This window comes from Myxocyprinus asiaticus, chromosome 6, assembly GCF_019703515.2.
Source record: "Myxocyprinus asiaticus isolate MX2 ecotype Aquarium Trade chromosome 6, UBuf_Myxa_2, whole genome shotgun sequence".
Taxonomy (NCBI): Eukaryota; Metazoa; Chordata; class Actinopteri; order Cypriniformes; family Catostomidae; genus Myxocyprinus; species Myxocyprinus asiaticus.
In genome coordinates this window covers 21,185,340-21,206,751 of record NC_059349.1, presented here as the reverse complement: position 1 = coordinate 21,206,751, position 21,412 = coordinate 21,185,340, and the positions used below count along the sequence as shown (strand labels likewise).

Here is a 21,412-nt window from a genome sequence, read left to right as displayed (position 1 = left end):
CTCATTTAGGGTTCTGAACGTGCATGCAAAGTTTAGACAGACAGATGCGTTTTGAAAAGGTTGTTCAAAATTTCTAACCTACGATGTGTTAGGCGTCAATTTGACCAACATGTCTTTTTATATGTTTAAAGTTAGCTGCACAGACACTAAATAATTAAAAAAATAATCTTTGTTTTATGTCTAGTTCACACTGCCCTGTGAGGGTAAAAGGGGGCTTTCTCACACTTCTTTTCAGTTCTGCAACAGACTTTGTCAGAGAAAGATGGTAAAATGAGCTCCAAAAGATTTACAACCGAAGATGTCCTTTTACAGATTTTTTACTATGAAATTTAAATAGATGAAGAAACAGAGACATGGGATACTCCAAAGACAGAGGAAAATGTTGTTGGAGATCCAAATCCTCATATTTCCATCAATGAAGTTTCAAAGACAGAGGGCAATGTAGCTGGAAATTCAGAAGCTGAAATTTCAGAAGCTGAATTCTCCTTGGATGATTCAGAGGACGAGTCTGCCTTAGGATCAGATGGCCATGAAGGAACACAGCAACTATAAAATTGTTGTAACGTATGCTGGCTGCTGGCAATGATGACGACGAAGATGAAGAACCCAAGTGCAGTTTATTTACAAACGTGAACCAGTAACCCTGACTACAAAACATGAACTAAACTATAACCTGACTAGACTTGACTATGGCTTGACAATCACATTCAATACTAGACAACTACACAATGGAAAACATGAGGCTTAAATACATGGACATAGGGGAACATAAACCAATTAACAAACAGAACTGATAACAAGATAATTAAACAAACCAATGAAAACATAACACATGAACATGGAGGGAAAACAGGAATCACATGACAAGGGAAACAGGAACACATGAAATGAACCAGGAACTAGAATTTCAAAATAAGACATGAATCAACACAATACACATGACATATCACCCCCACTAAGGGGTGGCTCCCGACACCAACACAAACAAAACACGTAAAACATGACATAAATTCAAAATTCTGTAGGGAGCTGGGGGGGTGGGGGGGGGTGTCTTGAGGTGTGGGGCATGGCATGGCGAGAAAGGGCGAGGGGCATGGGACCAAGGCAAAGTCCGTGGGGGGTGGAGCCATGAGAGGCTTGAGGGGTGGAGCCATGGAAGGCAGAGCCGTGAGAGGCTCGAGGGGCGGAGCCATGGAACATGGTGCCCGGAGAGTAGCCAAAGACTCGAAGGGCCAGGGTGGAGCCGATGGCAGGGAGGACCAAGGCGGTGCTGGAGGCTCGGAGGAGCAAGGCGGAGCTGAGGGATCGGAAGACTGAGGTGGAGCCGGTGGGACTGAGGACCAAGGTGGAGCCGTAGGGAAGGAGGTCCCCGGTGAAGCTGACAGATCGGAGGGACGAGGCGCAGCCAGAGGATCGGAGAGCCAAAGCAGAGCCAGGTGACCGACAGACCAAGGAGAAGCCGGAGGGACGAGGGACCCCGGCACAGCCGACAGGCTGAAGGACCGTAGTGGAGCTGAGGGAACGCCGAGCTGAGGCAATGTCGAGGGACCGACAGGCCAAGGCGAAGTCCAGGTGGGGTCGGAGGGCCGAAAGTTCCCCTTGCCTGCTCAGGAGAACTAAGGGTGGGTATAAGGGTGGGAACCATCCCCAGGTCCCACTGCTCAGGTGTGGCTGTGACGTGGCATGGAGCAGGCTGAGGCGTTGCTGTGACGTGGAACTCTGGCTCGGCGGCGGCCACGACGTGGAACTCTGGCTCGGCGGCGGCCACGACGTGGAACTCTGGCTCGGCATCTGCCTCCCCCACAGTGAACGGGGAACCAATGAACCGTAGGGCGAGGTCGATATATTGAGCCAGGCTGAGGGAACTGCGACCGCCAGGCATCCAAAAAGAAATGGACTCATTCAGACCAAATCTAAAACAGTCTTTGAGGGCAACCTCATTAAAGTCCAACTGGCTGGCTAGACCACAGAAGTCCTCAACATAGTCCTCCAGGGGACGATTCCCCTGATGTAGGCGCAGAAGTAAAACTGCTGGGTTCATGGTTGGGTCAAGTATTCTGTAACGTACAATGAAGATGACGTGAAGATGAAGAACCCAAGTGCAGTTTATTTACAAACGTGAACCAGTAACCCTGACTACAAAACATGAACATGGGCTTGACTATGGCTTGACTATGGCTTGACTATGGCTTGACTATGGCTTGACTATGGCTTGACTATGGCTTGACTATGGCTTGACTATGGCTTGACTATGGCTTGACTAACACATACAATCACATCCAATACTAGACAACTACACAATGGAAAACATGAGGCTTAAATACATGGACATGGGGTAACATAAACCAATGAACAAACAGAACTGATAACAAAATAATTAAACAATAAACCAATGAAAACATAACACATGAACATGGAGGGAAAACAGGAATCACATGACAAGGGAAACAGGAACACATGAAATGAACCAGGAACTAGAATTTCAAAATAAAAGACATGAATCAACACAATACACATGACAATTGTGTGGCCATAGAAATCTTAAAATGGTGATATAGAATGGTCATCTGCACCAAAACAAAGCTGGGGCAGACTGCTAGCCTCCAGTGTTATCAAAATGGCTCCAGGCCCAACAAGATTCGCTCTCACCGAGTCCGTGACGTACAATCAGCTTTTGAAATTTGAAGATAAATTAAGTTGATAGTCAAAGTTTGTGAAAACGTTAAATGAAATTATAACATGTTTAAATAATAGTTATTATACTTGTTTTATATTCACAGTTTGTGGAAATCAAAAATTTATCAAATAAAACATTTTATTTTTTAAAGTTAAATATTGTTTCATTTTCATGAGTTCTCATTTATTTCATTTTTTTATTAATTTTTTTGTATTTTTTTTTGTCTTTGACAAGCTACCAAAAAGTTACCTGATTCTTTGCTGTTTTTCCATTTAGTTGATTTTTGGCGAATTGCATGGAAACCAATGTAGGTCAATTTGACCCACAAAGGGAGGACCTATTTTTTTTTTTTTTAACACTATCGGAGGGCTAACCAATCCTTTGTTTATCCATACAGTATCCTCCTTTTGAACAGGTGGATCTCACAAAAACATGTTTAGGGCACATTTCACCTCAAAATCAAAAGAAGAAAATATATACTTTGCATAAAAAAGTATATATATATATATTTTGTTTAGGTCCATTATGTCATCTTGGACTCACACTGACACCTAGCGGCTTGGATGAAGCATCATTTAAAATCAATAGATTTTATTCTCAGATGGCATTGTAGAAATGTAGTATACACTGTCAGCCATGATTACTTTAATCAGTGAGTGAAAGTGTCAAATAACAGGACGGTTACTGAGATTAAGCGAGTAGTATTCGGCTGGTCATGTGATTCCCCATGTGAGGACCCTCTCCATGTAGAATAAAACAGCTTTTATAAGGTTACTGGTATGACTGGATTCTTCATTTTAATGTGAGTGCACATGATATCCTACATATATTGCAAAATTACAATTCATGTCTTTAGGACATGATTACTGAGTGCACCTTTAAGACCTTATGCATTGTGATATTACTTTCATGACACATACTACACTGTTTTTCTTTTTACCTATTTAAATACAATGTTTTTATATGCTATACTTTATAAAATATATACTTTTCTACTAAAAAAAAGAGAAGGTATGAGGATCATGCAAATTATGATCTGGACATATTCTTGAGATTTACCCGAATATTATATTTCCATATATTTTCAGTAATCTCATCTGAAGTATGTATGAGCAAAGGAGACTTTTATTATGTACTCTATATTTCTACCCTTGGCGAATGACCCTGCAGAGCTTCAGGTTGATTAACCCGGAAGTACCCATGCGGCTCAGCGAGCACTCCGTCCGGTTCGGCGGGCTCTAGGAGAGAATCGCTGTAGCACTATGGCTCTCTTCTAAGCGCGTTTATTTACACAAGTGTGATCAACTTACCGGCAATCCCTCACCATCCGCGCCTTAATCATGGACCTCCAGTCGAGAGGCTTGTTCTGGGGGCATCCACTCTGTCAGCAGTAACGTATGAAAACTGTATGTATTCTTTTTTCCTCCCCATACTGTCACTTTTCTTGCCTTTACACGCTACATGGGATTTAAACCTAAAGTGTCAGCAGCTAGCCATCACTTCTCACTTGATTAACCCGAATATCCAAGTGGAAACGAAGACGCCCGGTGATCGTAAAGTAATAGAGTAAAAACAAACTTTCAAGAAACACGTTGACGAAGTCTTGCCCTCAAGTTTTCCTGTTTGTCTGCTGTGCCGGGTGAGTAATCCTATTGCCAATGCTAACTTTGATAGCCGCTCTTTAAACCGATAATCGGTAGGGGCCAAGCGGGCCTAGATTGAGTCTCGTGAGGAGTTTAATGTTGCTGTAAAGTCCCTTATCAAACATTTTCCACCCTTAAAGCCTTTATCACTAATTATATTTCCTCTTTTCCATAACAATCCGATTATTGTTTGCGCTGTCTTTCCCAGCACTTCGCTTTTTCTAGTTTCACACAATCGTCTTGCTTTTCTTTCTGTGAATCCTCATGAATTCGACCGAGGGGCAGTTTGGTGCCCTCGTAATGGCGGCCCGGTTTGGGTGTACACGCTTTATACAATGTAAATCGCTCGTTTTCGGCTCATATTAAAAGTGTTTTTTGATTATTGAAAGTCTCCGTCGTGTCATCACGTTAGTACAAGTTCGTGCGGCTCGTGACAAGAGCTTCGAGTTGTTTCTCACGAGCGCAACTTTCTAAAGTGTTATATGCACGGGATACTGTAAACAAACCGGAACAACGGTCACACCGTCAAGGCGCTGTCATTGATTTATAGGGTGGTAGGTAATGAGCTAGTGCGATGAAAATGGATATTACCTTCTTATATATATATATATATATACACACACACACACACTCACATAGAGGGCCTGGCTTGATTGAGTTTTCCACAGATGGTTTATCGAGATGGTGAAATCTCGGTTTTGGGATTGGAAAGATGTTATAATAGTGTTTCTCGTCGACAGGACGTGATTGTGTCAGTGCCATATGGAGGCTAGCGCTGCTAGCCGGTAGCGCATCATGGCTGCGGTGTGACACGTCTGTCTGATTTTCAAACACACTTCAGTCCCTCGCTGTCGGGGTGCCCTGCTTGAATACCCATAGCTTTCGGAAAAACCCCTACCGCAGTGCTTTTTTGCCGTTTTAGCTTGACTGTTGACTTGTATTTTCGAGCAGTTGTTGGGTTTCCAGCATTTATTTGGCTGTTTCTCTGAAGTAATATTGGAACAAGCCGGTTGCATCGAGTGTCAAAGTTTCACTGTCTTGAGGATTTCAGGAAGTTATCATTTAATTAGCATATTTACTTAATTTATTATTTCCTCCTGTCGCTGTCAGGTCACATGAATCATACAGTGGGTTTAGTTTCTTAATGATTGCCAAGGAAGGCCCTCAGTAAATTGTGTGTATCTGCTTTTGTTTCATTAATTGTTGGCTGTAATCCTTATGACCTGGGGCTGGATTCACAAAACGTTCTTAAGAAATTTCTTGTTAACTAACATTTTCTTCTTAATTTCTAAGTGAAAAAAAAAAAACAGTTAAGAATATTTTGAAAGTTCTTATCTTTTTTCTTAAGATTGTTCTTAAGAAACAACTTAAGAAGCATTCAAATTTTTTTTTCTTAAAAATCGTGGTAAATAACATCTTAAAGTTAGGATAACGTCACAGTTGTCTTATCCTAAAAGGTAAGACGTTTAATGAATTTAATGGATTTTCATGTCGAGTCTGAAGTCGCAGTGGGCTGTTTATATAGAATTGTTATTTTAGACCGAAATGTTTTTTTGACTGTTTTGTGTTTAATTATATTTTTATTTTCAGCTTTCAAATCATGTAAATGTTACCACCAAACTCAATAAATGTTGTTTTGAAGCTCCTTAATGTGTTGACCAATCATGTTATTGGCTGCGCTGCATATAGCGCTCTCTGTCCGCAACCTTTAGTGTTCATAGAAACAATGATTCTAACATTAGAAAGCTGAGACTTTCTTTTTCACCCCCCATCCACATCCCAATCGAAGTTGGCCACAGCGGAGACAGCCTCCGTCACCCTTTCCCAATTACCCACCTCTTTCCGACGTGATATTATTATCAAGCTTCCCAAATAGAACTATTTCCATGCAGTAATTTCTTCAGCTCTTGTCTACTGAAGTTTTTCTTTTCCTCCATGTCAAATTAATAGTTATCAAATGGTTAGCAGCAAGTAAATTCTCCTACGGTGGGTAGTGTCGTTAAACTAACACATCTCACGCACTTTACACTTAAATTATTCGTTAGAAAAAAATTACGTTCTTGAGAAAATATGAGAACTTAAGAATTTTTCAAGAATTGCACTTAGGAATGTTCTTACAAACTTCTTATAATTTATCCTAACAACTTTAATTTTTTTTCTTAAGAACATTTTCGTGAATCTGGCCCCTGATTCCTGAATATTAGGTGCATGCAGGGTCAGAAATTAACCCTAAAAAGGTTTTTGTATCCTGGGGGACACAAACATTTAAGAGACTGGGGAGAGGAGCAGTGAGTGAGTTGGAACCAAAAATGCTTCAGAATTCAAATTGTTGAGGCAGAAAATACCATTATATTGAATTTTTCTGTTTTTTTTTATTTGTAACATCTGAACTAGGCCTAATTATTTGTATTTTTCATAGTTATACATATTATGGCATAAAATATGATTTGATACTGATTCTCTTCTTAGGGTAAGAGCTAAGAGGTAGTAAATTCTCAATCTTGAGAATTTGTATTAATAGATAATCAACACAATTTACAAAGGTAAAAAATGCTTATAAAAATAAAATCCAGGGGGCAAATATTGCCACTTAATGGAAAAGTTAATTTCTGACACTGGGTGCGGGTAGCTTTACATTGTAAATTCAATGCGATTTCAGTCAGAAATTGGAAGATTTTACCCAGATAAAATGTCTTTAAAGGTTTTTAATTTCAAGGTGCTGCTCACAGTGTTTGTGCTTATGCAAATTCTGTGGCATGGTTGTTATTAGTGATGTGCCAGGGTGGTCAGAGACTATTTAGCAGAGACGGGCCACTTCTATTAAATGAATGGGAGAAACTGGAATGCCCAACGGTCATTAGTGGATTCGACTAGACTACTAAGATTAAATATTTTAATGATGGTGGTTGTGAATATTTGTGAGGTGCTGTGGAGAGATTAAAGGGGTCATGATTTTTTTATATTATTTTCTTTCCTGAGTTCCGCTTATAGGCAAATTTTTTTTTTATTATAATTTTTTTGCTGCACCAAAACAGGCATTATTTAGTCATCTATAGAATTATTTTCCTCCCCGTCTCTGACACTCTGTCTGAAACGCTCCGCTTTAAGCTTTCTGGCCCTTTTAGACTTCAATGTAAACGGCCACTGTTATGATTGGCTAACATCGTGCAGCCCTTCTGTTACAGCCATATTTGAAATGCAATCCGAAGAAAATAACAACTCTATACTATACATTATAAAACTACATTTCAGGGTTAACACATAACGTACATTGCTTCTGAATGTATCAAACTGTTCACTCAATCACAGCATAAACTATCAAACAGTCCTGACATTTGAAACATTCATAAATGGAATTGGTTACTTACATTTTTGCTGTCCAATATTCCAATTTTAACTCCCATCTTTCAACAACAGTTTATTTGCAAAGCTTGAAGCATATTGTGACTGATTCACAGTAGGGCTTGGAAATATTGATTTAATTGAGATAAATTTGCTGACATTGTAAAATTGACCAATATCGTGATGATTTTAATGTGCTTTCATTTGGCCATTAAGTTTCATAAAGAGCGCATCAGTTGACTAATTTCATGATCCTTCAGGGCTGCACAATTAATCAAAATAACATTAAAATAGCAAGTTGGATGTGTGATTATTAATCCACAAAAAACTGCGATTTAAAGACAGATAAACACTGTCTGTGTGTGATACAGAACAAACCGATGATGCACTGATCTGTGTGCACGTGGTGGCGATCTCAGATCAGTTCACGTCATTGTGAAATCAGAGGAATGCAGGTTCAAGCATTCTCACAATTCCAAATATTAGTAACCGCTACAAGTTATTATACAAAAATGCGGGACATTGTAAACTGTCACATATACACACTTGCCTTTTCTGTGTTTCAATAAAAGCTCCTTGTGTTAGTTGAAGTAAATACTGCAGCACTTTCAGTGTTGAAAGTAATGTATATGGAGTGTATATATTTAATATGCATATATTAAATAGATTTTATATATTATACATACATGCAAATATATATATATATATATATATATATATATATATATATATATGCATGTATAATAGACATATACGTATAATATATAAAATCAATTTAATATGCGCCCCCATATATATATATATATATATATATATATATATATAAAATGTATTTGTGATAGGAGATCCAGCTTTTGGTACTTAGGACCATTGAGGGACTCATACACAACTATTACACAAGGTGCAAACATTCACTGATGCTCAAGATGGCAACACACTACTATATGCATGTTATACTTTATGTAAATACCTGTTATATAGATTCTGAAGGGCAGTACTAATAATTAAAAAAAAGGATCTTTTATCTGTAATATTTGTATAAATTCTGAAAGGGGTGTGAACTTATGGGACAAAAGGGGAATGCACATTTGTGCACTCAGCTAAACAGTATATATATTAAACACCTGATTAATGAGCTATCAGTTGTCTTTTCTTTGACTTTCTTGTTTTTGAACAACAATCTAAATCAAGCAATTCTGTGATGAGGCAACTAAAACAGCCATTTGGCTCCTAAATGTTTCAGTTTAGGAGCCAATGGCTCCTTAGTCTTATTTTTTATTTTTTAGTCTGGAGCCCTGCACTGAACATTGAAAAGAAACCTTGTGTTTGTCTGCGCACCAGCGCTCCAATACACCCATTAACATAAAGTGATCTAGTAGACAATGCTCTAGCATTTCGTATGGTCCTAACACTGTCGGGTAAACCAGTTGCGTTCCATTGAACCATTCATGGGCCCACAGTGCCAGGCACTCTGGATGAGGTTGAAAAATCTCTCCCTGTGCCTGCAAAAGCAGATCTCTTGCCAGTGGAAGAGGCCACGGTTGTTCGTATAGCAGATGTATGATCTCTGCCAGCCAGAACTTCCCCAGCCATCGCTGAGCTATTAATATCACTCTCAGTCCCTCTTCCTTCACTCTGGAGAGGGTTGGAGATGTCAACGCTATAGGAGGGAACACACAAAGGAGAATGCGAGGCCATACGTGCACCAACGCATCTATTCCCAGCGGTGCTATTAGGGAAAAGAACAGAGAACACTGAGCATTCTCCTGAGATGCAAACAGATCCACTGTTGCTCTGCCGAATCGTCTCCAAATCTGCTCAACCACTTCTTTGTTCAGTCTCCATTCCCCTTAAAGAGGATTGCACCTCGACAGCAAATCTGCACCCCAATTCATAATTCCCTGTACGTGTGTCGCCCTCAGGGATAAGATGTGACCAGTGTCCCACATAATCGGTTTGCGTGCCAACGTGTGCAGAAGGAACGGTCGGAGAACTCCCTGTCGGCATATGTATACGCCACTACTGTAGTGTTGTCCGTTCTCACAAGAACATGATGGCCTTTCTGTAAGGGAAGAAAATGCTTGAGTAAGAAACCGTCAGCATTTCCAGATTTTAGTTTATATGGTGATTGGTCAGATGGTTCTGCCCTTGTGAGTGACCCCCCCCAAACTGACAGTGACGTGTCCGTCGTTATGACTTTTCTGGCCTGAACAGCACGTGTGGACCTCCCTTGAACCAAAAAGGATGATCATCTCCACTGGCGCACAACAGCACCACTGCCGTCGTTTAACCATAAGCCCAGTTTTTGTAGATGCTCTATAAGCATTACTGTGTGCTTTCTCACTACGCACACCGACTGAGCCGTCACCAGCCAGTCGTCTATGTACTTAGTGAGACGAATCTCTTTTTCCTGTTAGGGCCTCTTCCATACGCTTGACAAATATCAAATCAAATCAAATCACTTTATTGTCACACAGCCATATACACAAGTGCAATGGTGTGTGAAATTCTTGGGTGCAGTTCCGATCAACATAGCAGTTGTGACAGTGATGAGACATATACCAATTTACAATAAACATCAAATTAACACAACACAATTTAAACATCTGGTATACACACAATTACACTCAACAATATACAAATAATAACATACACTGTACAGTATACAATACGCTGTTTTTTTTAACTATATAGATACACATTATTCAATAAAAATTAAAAATAAAAATATATAAAAAAAAGTATATATGTATTGTACTGTATTGACATTCAGGCTGTCGGTTGATTAGTCAGTTGTTAAGAGAGAACATAATATAATAATAATATAATTTATGACAGTCCGGTGTGAGATATAAGAGTAAAGGTAATAAAGTGCAGTGCTGATGTATTTTGATCGTGGGAGATCAAGAGTTCAGAAGTCTGATTGCTTGGGGGAAGAAGCTATCATGGAGTCGGCTGGTGCGGGTCCTGATGCTGCGATACCGCCTACCTGATGGTAGCAGTGAGAACAGCCCATGGCTCGGGTGGCTGGAGTCTCTGATGATCCTCCGAGCTTTTTTCACACACCGCCTTGTATATATTTCCTGGAGGGAGGGAAGCTCACCTCCGATGATGTGTCTGGCAGTTCGCACCACCCTTTGCAGTGCTTTGCGGTTGTGGGCGGTGCTATTGCCGTACCAGGCGGAGATGCAGCCAGTCAGGATGCTCTCCACAGTGCAGGTGTAGAACCGTGCGAGGATGTGGCGGTTCATTCCAAACTTCCTCAGCCGTCTCAGGAAGAAGAGGCGCTGATGAGCCTTCTTGACAACGACTTCAGTGTGGACGGACCATGTGAGTTCCTCAGTGATGTGGACACCCAGGAACTTGAAGCTGCTGACTCTCTCCACTGGTGCTCTATTGATGGTGATGGGACTGTGTTCTCTGTCTTTTCTTCTGAAGTCCACCACAAGCTCCTTTGTCTTACTGACGTTGAGGGAGAGGTTGTGCTCCTGACACCAGTGTGTCAGAGTGTGCACCTCCTCTCTGTAGGCTGTTTCATCATTGTCAGTGATCAGACCTACCACCGTCGTGTCATCAGCAAACTTAATGATGGCATTGGAGCTATGTGTTGCCACACAGTCATGTGTGTACAAGGAATACAGTAGTGGGCTGAGAACACAGCCCTGCGGGTGAGAGCCAAGCCAAAAGGAAGGACTAAATATTTGTACGTCACCCCTTTGAATGGAAACCTCAGGAATTTCCTGTGGGGCGGATATATTTTTATATGAAAATATGCATCCTTTAGGTCGATAGATGTGAACCAATTGCCTGGGCAATGGATGGCAATGTCGGATTAGCAGCTGCCGTGCGCCTGGGGTGCAGGTTTGCTGCCACTAAAAGCTCCATGGGGGGCATGCAGAAAAGACCCTCCTTCTCCATTCCCTCCACGTTGAGCACGGACCCCCCCCCTCCCGAACAGACAATTTGCTGGTGAAGGGTTTATTCTTCCAAGTGACCGCAACCTCTTCAAAGAGCTCTGGAAATATTGGAAGAAGCTGTCTCGGCAGCTTTTTGCCCTCGTTGCGTGACTTTGAAGCCTCCGCTACCACAGTCAGCCACGGAATATTTAGTTTCTCTGCCGTGTGATTGCACTTTGCACACATCTTGCAGATCTACACTGAGAAACGGAGAGGGTGGTGCCCCACCCGCCTCTTCCTTGGTTCTGACTGCGGCGAGGGGATGTGCTGGTTGCGCAGGGGGAAGGAAAGAGAATAGTCGTCAAAAGTCTTCAGAGAAGAGAAAATCTGACTGTCCCTCGTCCTCGTAATCCAGCACCGCCGACTCATCCGTACTCAGCACGGTGCGCAGAGGGGCGCATACATCGAGCTGTTCATCTCATGTCAGCGCCGCCGTGGTGGGCAGCTCTACAGGAATGGATACCTGCGGGGTGATGGCCGATACCGGAGGATCCTGTCCTGACAGGCTAGCTCTTTATGGTAAAGTGCGCACAGTGCTTGGGCATGTTTTAACCCAAGAAAAGCTGAGCAGACCTAGTATGTGTCTTTGCATGGTAAAGTGTGTGTACCAGTCGATGACTATCCGCACAGTAGTCCAGGCTTCTGGAGTGAAGCGAGAAGAGGTTTTTGAATGATGAAGTGACGCTGTGTCGTGCCTATTATTCTGGGAGTGGAGCCACTCGCAGACACAAGCATCACATCTGCCAGCCAATAAATGCTGGCGTAATGTAATAGGTCTGAGAAATATGTGGAAGGGGCATGTCCCATAGTGAGACACCGAAACGTATGCTTCAAAGAGAACGGTATGTGTTTCTCCCAGTCAATGGCAGCAGCAGAATGAGACACGTTTTTAAAAGTTGTACTTTTTCTGCTAAAAACGCAGCACACATAGTCAGCGTTGTGCAGAAATGCATCAATACGATCAGACGTTCCATCTAGTGCATGTTTACAAAAGACCAACAATAAAAAATAGCACAGATGTTCCAGGACACCTTCAAAACAGCGCAACAGCAAGGCAGCGCAGGTGAATGAAACAAAATGGGGGTCTCCTTAGAGTTATAACTTGAGATCTCGTATTTTAAAAGCAGTATGAGATGCATGATAACGGTCAAAGCAGTTCCTGTAGAAAAACATTTAAATCCAGATAGGCACACAAATTCCAAACAAGCCGTTTCTGTAGCTTGATTTAAATAAATGCTCTTGCCTGCAGGAAGTTTTCAGTTCTGAAACTTACAGTATATTTTTGTAGTACAATGTCCTCTTATGTCAAAAGATCAAGGAAAATTTTAATCCTCTTGTCATGACCCCTTTAAAGAGTTTTGCTGATTCTGTCTGACACTGCTTAAATAGTTGCCATAAAAAAAAAGTTTAAACTGCTTGATGTTGTGAACTAGATATGTACCCGCAATATTATATTACAGTTCTGCGCTTTTGAATGTGCAGCGAGGATCACCCTGAAGCATTCTGGTTACATTGCAGTGCATCATTCTGCATTCAGGATGTGCATAAGTGGTTTTGTGGTGCTCTGTATTGAAGCCTTTCTTCTTTTCTTTGATGGTTTTGTGCAATACGATGTTATTGTTATTTAGCCTATTTATTTCTTGAATATCCATTCGTTACCATGTTGAATTACTGCACTTAGCTTTCGTATATCCCCCTGAAACCCATCTGATTCCAGGGGGCCTAATTATACATTATCCTTAACATGACTAGTCGTTCAAACAACCGACGACTAGTCTATAAGGAATTTGCACATCCCTAGTTGTAATGCAATTCTTTGCTATTTCTCATTTGATAGCTGCTAAGTTTGTGGAGCAGAGTGACAGCTTTATGATTTTATTCATTCCAATCTGTGGCAGCAGTATCTTGCCAGTTCTCCCAAATACATTGATCATAACCTTTAGCCTGGTGTATCCTCTCCCCCCCACCACCACCACACTAACACTTCATCTGTATGTCACGGCTGGTATGGCATCGGGCTATATTAAACAAGCATGTTGCCTCCCCTCCCCCTATATGCCATAAACATCCAGACTCTCGACTGTTCCTTTCTGGCTTTGAGAATGTCATCAACAACATTTTACATTTCCTCTTTTCACAGATAACTCTCACTCTGCTGTTTTCACGTCCGTCAGTCCTTTAAGCAAATTGGATATGCAGAGGTGGAAAATGGTTCATGTATTTTATTCTGAAGGCCATGCAAGCCTAGTAGGAGGCACGTCTGTCAGATTCTGCATTCTCCACGTGCTTCAGTTTCCTAGCATCACACTTTCTCCACCTATTATCCCTGAAAGTCAGGTCTTTTTGGTGACATGTTTATTGGTTGCCATCTAGTGGGATCAAAAAGACAGAGCTGAATGGTAAGTCCTGCTCTTTCGTGTGAGGGTCACAGGGGGCAGACAGACACTCCCAGATCTATTCCAGAATGAAGAGACTACATCTCTATAACCCCTGGCCTGAGCTCCCTAGCTGCTGCACTGTTTTAGCAGAACTGGAAGATTGTGAGGAAATGGTCAGACTGAGTCTGAATGTGAAGGAGACACTGTGTGTTTGAGATCGTAAGGGTGTGGCATGGTCTTATCTGAATTGACACTAGTAGACCCCCACCCTTTCTTGTTCACAGAAATCATTCATTTAGGCTTTTTAGGAGCTTGTTTTAGTAAGCATGTTTATATGCATGCCAATATGGTGATAAATAGCCAAAACCAACATATTCAAAGTCTGACAAATCAAGAAAAGTGTTTACGTGTGATTTTAAAATCATCTTATTATTCTCTGCTTTTGACGGCAAAACATAAACGGGTGCAAATTGTATAAGCCGTTAAGAAGAACAGTAAAGGTGTTTGCAACGCAAAACCGGGTTAATGGGTAAAAATCTACCCATGTCAATCGGTTTATGCTTAAACTGTTTATGACCTTAACCCAAATCAAGCCATTTAAGGTGTTAACATGACCACACGCGTTGTCGGTTTATTAAGCGTAATCATGTAAGCCATCTAACCCCACTACTCCAACCTCAGCCAGGCCCTGTCCTAAATGACACCCTAAACCCTTGTGGTCCTCCAAGTCCAGACTTTGGTGACGTAAGCAAGTGCAGACTGTTGGAGCACTAGTCAGCAAGTCCATGAGGGTGGATGAGTGATGTGTGCATTTGGGACAGACTTCAAGACTTCAGTCATATGACGCTTTTTTTATACATTACGTTCTTCATATACAAGCAGTTTTACAAATTATTTTTGAAAGGTCATGTCATTGATAGAAAGGGACAAACTTTAAAATAACGTGAATATTTGTTTTATTAGATAATTCCAAGCAACACACTGAAAATAAAGCATTAGATAATTTAATCAAGAACCTCTGAAAAACAAAGCCCACATATAACAACAAAACCCCATCTTTTTAAATATTTAGAGAACAAATAAGCATGATTTAGACACCTGGATGGTTGCATGCATGTGCTTAAAACGGTCAGATGTATAGAAGGGAGAACGTACATCTCATACACTGACATAGATGGCACACTTCTGCAGGTGTATATATATATATATATATATATATATATTATATATCGCTGGTAGACCGAACGTTGCAATACAGCTATGTACAGGACAATACTCTCATGTCTTTATATTTTAGAGACTCTCAGTAAAATTATAATCTTTGAAACAATGATAACAAAGGTTTAGTGTTAGATTACTTGCATTTAAGAATGTAAATCTTCCTCAAGAAAAAAAACATTTAAAAAAATCTGAATAGAAGTAATTCTATCTCTGGAAAACTGAATAAAATGTTTTAAAGAGGCCCTATTGTGCTTTTTGGGATTTTACCTTTCCTTTAATGTGTAATATAGCTGTTTGTGCATGTAAAAGGTCTGCAAAGTTACAAAGCATAAAGTCCACGCAAAAGGGAGTTATTCTCTCCCACAGACAACACTGCTCAAGAACTACAAGAAATGGCTGGTTTGTAGTCCAGCCATTTCTTCCGTAAAGTATTTTTGCTTTTTGGAAAGGGGGACTATAAAGAGTCAGGAGCTACAACAGAGTGTTTCAGACTGAGGGTGAAAAGAGGGGCTGCACCAATGTACAATATGAGAAAAATGTGTTTTATGAACATTAAAGCATGTAAATCTATTCTAGTAGACCCCCAAAATAAAATTATGAACCTGTAAATTAGCATAATATGGGCTCTTTAAACCAGTTATACACATCAAACTAAAAAGTGATACTTTATACACAAAATAAGCAAGTGGTCCGTCATTGACTCGGGGAAAAAAACGATTATTTAAATTAATATTTAATCTGCAACTGACCGCCTTGTCTGCCATAATTTTTGCCTCCAGCATGAAACTCAAGTCTTCTGTGATTGGTCAAGAGGATCAGCAGCGGGGACTGTTGGCTAATAGACTGCTGTGGAGCTCGCATTGATACGGGTTCAGGGCGCATTAAGGGCGCAATGGGGGCGCTCAGGAGCATCCTTTTGAGCGCTAACATTTCAAATGGGACATGCTACGGTCTCGTGGACTTCGTAGAAAAGCACAAATGAAGGCCACGAGACTGCAAGTCCACATCAAGTGTGCCATTTGGGACAGGGCCCCATTCACTGTCTAAGCTAGTGCAGGATGCCCACAATGCTGTGGAGGCTCAATGTGCCCTACCACTCGTAATAGCCAGTGTCCTTGACCACAGATCATCTGGCACAATAAACTTTATCACTCTGTGAAAAACAGCTTCTTAATACTAAGCATATGGTTTGAATGCTTGTGTGCTTTCGAATGCATGTGCTGCAGAGCGAGTCATGTTAGCTTTTGTCAGGGATGAAAGTTGGTCCTTTTTTGTTAAAGCAGATTTAGCTTCATCGTCTTTAAAGTGTTTTAAGGTGAATCAAGATAGTTTTAAAAGATTTCCACTCTGTAAATTCTTGTGGTAAAAAAGTGTTGACCTAACATGTAAATGACTTGTTTACCACCAAAGACACTTTGTTCCATGTTTATATCTGCCTAAAGCACTATGGACAAGCATCATGCCCTTTATCTCAACCATTAGCTGTTTTTAAACCATTGTCTGATAATAAATTGGTGGATCACTCTTTCTAGTCATATTGCAGTTAAGTTTACAGTTTTGTAACAAACTAATTTTCAAACTGTATATTTTCTCATGTTTTTTTTCCAGTATAACTTTGTAGAGAACACACTACACAAGGACTCTTCCTGAGGGCTTGCATATACCCCAGAAATTTAGAATACTAATTTAGAGGTATGCTTATATATTGTTCATAAAATATTTTAATTATACATGATGTTGTCTCAGAAATCTGTTTCATTTTGAAAAGTTGGCATTTTTTTATACAATATGCAAGTCTTGCCAACACTGCTGTATAAGCACCTGTAAGGTTGTAAGCCATTATTCCTTCGCTAGTTTGGCAGGCAGGTGTGAGGCCCCCTCATGCAGAACCACAGGAAATGAATAAACCACCTCAACCTATAACAGGACCCCCTGCTGTTCCCCACCCTGCCCAATCGCCAGGACTGACACCGGTGAGAGCCAATAAGAGACGATTAGTCTTTGAACAGCATAACCAGGATAATCAGTGTCGTCTCTAAATTAATCATTGTTTCCATGTCGTCTGCAGGTACCATATCCAGGCCAGCCTCCCTCTGTTGTCTTTCCTGGCCCTTCTCCACAAATGAACGCTGCACCGCAACCCAGACAGGTACCCCCCCCTCCCCCCAAAGCCCTGCTGTCATTCCCACTTAAAACGTCTCGCTATCAGCAAAGCATTCACTGTGTTTTGTGGCTAAGCTAGATGTCCCCTCTCTAATTCTTGCTTGTGATTGTGAAAAACTGTGCATGTGTCGTAGAGTTTGTCTTCTTGCATCTGAACTTTGACTTTTTACTTTCCTCCCAGTTTGCCCCAGGTCCTCGTGCTTTACACCAACAGGTACTACCAACTTTCATAAACTGAAGCCTGCTTGAAATGAGAGGTCCTCTGTCTGTACAAAAACTGAATACTTTAAGCAGTGTCCAAAAGTATCCTTGTCACACCTACCTATGGCTGATGAAATGAGAATTTACCATGAAATTGTAATTTGTATTTCACTTAAATGTAGTTTTGTAATTAATATAGCTGTTTTTACATTGTATATTTGTGACAAATAAATAATTGGTTCACATCTTCATAGATGAGATGAGCCAGTTTCCATCTGTCGATGAAACTCCACCAGTCACAAAAACATGAGACATTGTGACTTTGTTCTTCAGATTTTAGCTTTGGTGGCCTAAAGGGATAGTTAAAAAAAAAGTATTTTATAATTTAATAATCTTTGTCATTCCAAGCCACAATTACTTATGCAGAACACAAGGATTTAAAATAATAATAATATTCTGGGCTATCTTTTCAATACAAGGGCAGTTGTCCTTTTGGGTCTCTTGGGTCCTTTTGAGTGAAACACTATCCACTGCCATTGTTATTGAAAAGATGGACCAAAATATTCATTAAATGCGCGTAAACAAAACGTATGATTTGCTTAAGGAAAACATTTGAAAAAACAAATATGGAAGCGATTTGAATTATAAAATATTAAAAACATAATTTCATTTTCTTTAGGTAGCATTAACTGCATTAATGAAACGCAATACAAACACAAATTCAATAAGAACACAGTGGAGATTATTAGGCAGCATTAATTGGGGAACAGAAGGGAACCTAATAGAAAAACTGGTGTTTTCTATTTGTTTAAGAAGACAAAGTGAAGTAAACAAACTGCTGTAGCCGTTTTATGGAAGTAAAAATTATATGGGTTGTGTTGAACATTACTAGAGGTAAAGGTTTATGTTTCAGTTGTTATTGTTATTATGATTGTATAATCTTAATTTAGATTGGTAATTTTCCACTTGTCATAGATGGATTCTTGCGTCACTGGTTGGAGGAAGCTGGAGACTGTAAATGTTTTTATTTGGGGAGGTGGTTGTGTACGATTAATCACAATTCGTTAATTTAATTGCTTTTTCGTTTCATTTGAAGTGTAATTTGTATTGAGAAATATCTTTGGTTTTCTGTGTTTTAATGAGTTTCCACGGCCTAACCTGGAAGGCTGAAACACAAACAGTAGTTGAATAAAACTGCTATTCAAGCACATCTTATCATTAGATAAGGTACAGCCAAAAACGAAACCTTTTTTGTGACATCATCTAATGCAGGTTTTTTAGAAAGGAAAAAAATAGGTAATACGTTTACATAACGGGTTCGGCAGTGGGCAGGGGGTTTGGCGACGTAATTGGGTATAAAATTGTTGTACAAATATTTCGTACACTATTACAATATTTCTTATCACACAGCCCTACGTCTGATGTTAATTCTCTCTGAGGTAAAAGTTGTTAGATGAGGATTTGATTAAATTTGAATTGCTCATGTCACACTTTACTTACAAATTCAGGGTTCCCACACATCCTGGAAAATGTGGAATTTCGCAATGCAGTTTTTCCAGTCATGGAAAAGTCATGAAAAAAAAAAAAACCTAAATGTCCTGGAAAATAATTATTTGTCCTGGAAATTATTTAACTATAATAAAACGGTTTGACTGTGTTGCTAGCAAAGTTTTCGTTACATATACAAAAACATGGTGATGATGAATTTTTATCGTTTTTCACACGCTTTTGCCTCACGCAAATGATGTCTTTGAGAGTACAAAGCTACAAGAAATATTTTAAAACCGTCCAAATTTATGAAGAGATATTGAATGTTGAATTTATTTTAATTATTACCTTATAATTTCAGAGTATCCAGAGACACCAGTTATTGAACTACAGTAATTATATTTACCAACAAAAAAAAACACTAAGACCTAAACATAAGTCCTCTTTATTTTCTGTAATCAAAGCAATTGCCTTTTTTTTTTTTTCTCTCTTCCAAATACATGTTTTCAATGTTTGTGCACACCTCCTACTTTCTTGCATGGCAAGCTCGTGACGCCTCGACTAAACTCATGTGAAATGCGCTTTACAGTGACCAAAGAACATTATTGAAACTCAAAATTATTATTATTAGGCTGTTATTGTTGTCTTTTCTGATAAAAGTCTTGAATGATACAGTACATATGCTTTGTTTTTAAAATGTTTAAACATTCTACTGAAGTCAGTAGATTTGCCTTGCAAATTTAGGTAAAGAAGTAATTGATACTCATTATTAGACTATTATTGATGTCTTTTTGTATGAAACGTCATGCTCAGCTGTTCACAAACTGAAGAAAACCTATTGATCTGCTTTGTTCTTATAATGCTTAAATACTATAAAGTCTCTTGGCGGATTTTGGTCGTGAACATCTCAAAATGATTCAATGACTCCCTTATAGCACATAAGATGCTCATTTGTCGCCATCTTGTGGCATCTCCAGAAGTAGTCACTAAACTAGTCAATTAATTAAACTGAACAAATTTGTGAAACGGAAGCAAGCCACAACAAAGTACCCTTTATTTTTGCAGCTAATTCTGCACAATTGTGCCGATAATTAGCTATACTTGAATCAGTAAAATAGCTTAAGTTGGTTCTTTTAGCTTATTCCTTAAAAAAAAAAAAAAAAAAACATGTCCGTGGATCATTGATTGTCTCAACTTTTTCGCCCCTCACGAGTTGTATCCCTGTGAGTTATAAACTTTAGACGACGATGACAGTCAGACCACTGATTAAAAAAAAAAAGAATTCACACTGGGTTGGTGGCGTGGTGATTCGGCCTTAATACCTCGGGATATGAATTAATTTTCAATGATCAGAATCTGTGTATACCGCAGTTACCACATGTAGTATGTGGAAAACACATACACTGAAAACACCTCATCATGATCATCACGTGCACTCGTGTGTGTGAGATGACAGAACACTTAAGTGCACAGCACATACGGACTATGTATTTATTAAACTGAATCACAGCTTTATGGGGATTAATACTCACACTGGGCCATGGAGCAAACTGCTTATCTGGAGGTGAGAAACTACCATTATAAACAAACAGAAACGGCAAAATAAAAGCTTGATTTAAATGTACGCATGTGTTTTTGCTTGAACATTACACGTGTTGGGTGCATAAAATATCCTGGAAAATTGTACCATGAAAAGAGTGGGAACCCTGAATTTGTATTACAACCATGAATTATGTTTCGAACAATGTTATTGGCCTACTGGTGTCGGTTTTTACTCGTATTTGATACGTGCTGTTAATTTTGGACCCTGACTACAAGGTCTCTTATATCTACATGCCCATACAGGCTTTTTCCATGTATTCTTTACCATTGTCAGAGGCTGCATGTGTTTTTATTAGCTGTTTGAGTCTTTTTATTTTTATTTTTTATAACCATTAACCTCTTTGAACACTTTTCGTTCTTTCACTGTTCTTGGCTTTTACTGTCACTATAGTTCTTGGGCTTTTCATAACTGTGCGTGTGAAGCTTAACTGTGATGCATTCGTTTACTGTTGATGGCTAACATATTTACTGCTGCTTGTTGTCGTATCTCTCTTCTCACGCACCCTCTTCCTTGGTCTCTCTCCACTCTGTTTGTTCTGCTATTTTGTGTGGCTGAAGGGTGGATTCAGGTCACTGCAGGTAACTGGCCTTCTATCCTCTACCTCTCCTCCCTGTCCACAGCTGAAATAGACTGTCCAGAGTTCTATTCATCATAAGTACGCATTAAAGTCAAAATGCTAACATTTTATTTCTGGTATGTTTTAAGCACATGACATTTCTAAGTGAAACAGGATATTAAAT

The 21,412-nt window shown here is 39.8% G+C and overlaps 2 protein-coding genes across 15 annotated transcripts in view; one reads left to right on the top strand and one right to left on the bottom strand.

Annotated features, from left to right (window-relative positions):
- Nucleotides 1–633: 633 nt before the first annotated feature.
- LOC127441877 (uncharacterized) lies at nucleotides 634–6,109 on the bottom strand. Its single transcript, XM_051699406.1, has 2 exons — nucleotides 4,956–6,109; nucleotides 634–2,057 (listed from the first exon to the last, which is right to left on the bottom strand). The coding sequence occupies exon 2, from the start codon at nucleotides 2,039–2,041 to the stop codon at nucleotides 956–958; it is 1,086 nt and encodes a 361-aa protein (XP_051555366.1). The 5' UTR covers nucleotides 2,042–2,057; nucleotides 4,956–6,109; the 3' UTR covers nucleotides 634–955.
- LOC127441870 (eukaryotic translation initiation factor 4 gamma 1-like) overlaps nucleotides 3,893–21,412 on the top strand; it is a 45,332-nt gene continuing 27,812 nt past the window's right edge. For 7 of the 14 annotated variants that reach the window (XM_051699376.1, XM_051699371.1, XM_051699375.1 and 4 more), the window contains exons 1-6: nucleotides 3,893–4,083; nucleotides 16,826–16,909; nucleotides 17,072–17,190; nucleotides 17,286–17,366; nucleotides 17,562–17,594; nucleotides 21,230–21,250. In XM_051699376.1, the coding sequence (XP_051555336.1) occupies nucleotides 17,116–17,190; nucleotides 17,286–17,366; nucleotides 17,562–17,594; nucleotides 21,230–21,250 (210 nt within the window). In that variant the 5' untranslated portion in view covers nucleotides 3,893–4,083; nucleotides 16,826–16,909; nucleotides 17,072–17,115. Of the gene's footprint in view, nucleotides 4,084–4,151; nucleotides 4,317–16,825; nucleotides 16,910–17,071; nucleotides 17,191–17,285; nucleotides 17,367–17,561; nucleotides 17,595–21,229; nucleotides 21,251–21,412 lie in introns of those variants that run through there. The other 7 variants (XM_051699381.1, XM_051699380.1, XM_051699378.1 and 4 more) reach the window with 5 other exon arrangements.

Bases quoted from the DNA above. Each gene is read 5' to 3' on its own strand.
- LOC127441877 (XM_051699406.1), bottom strand. From the start codon at position 2,041: ATGAACCCAGCAGTTTTACTTCTGCGCCTACATCAGGGGAATCGTCCC.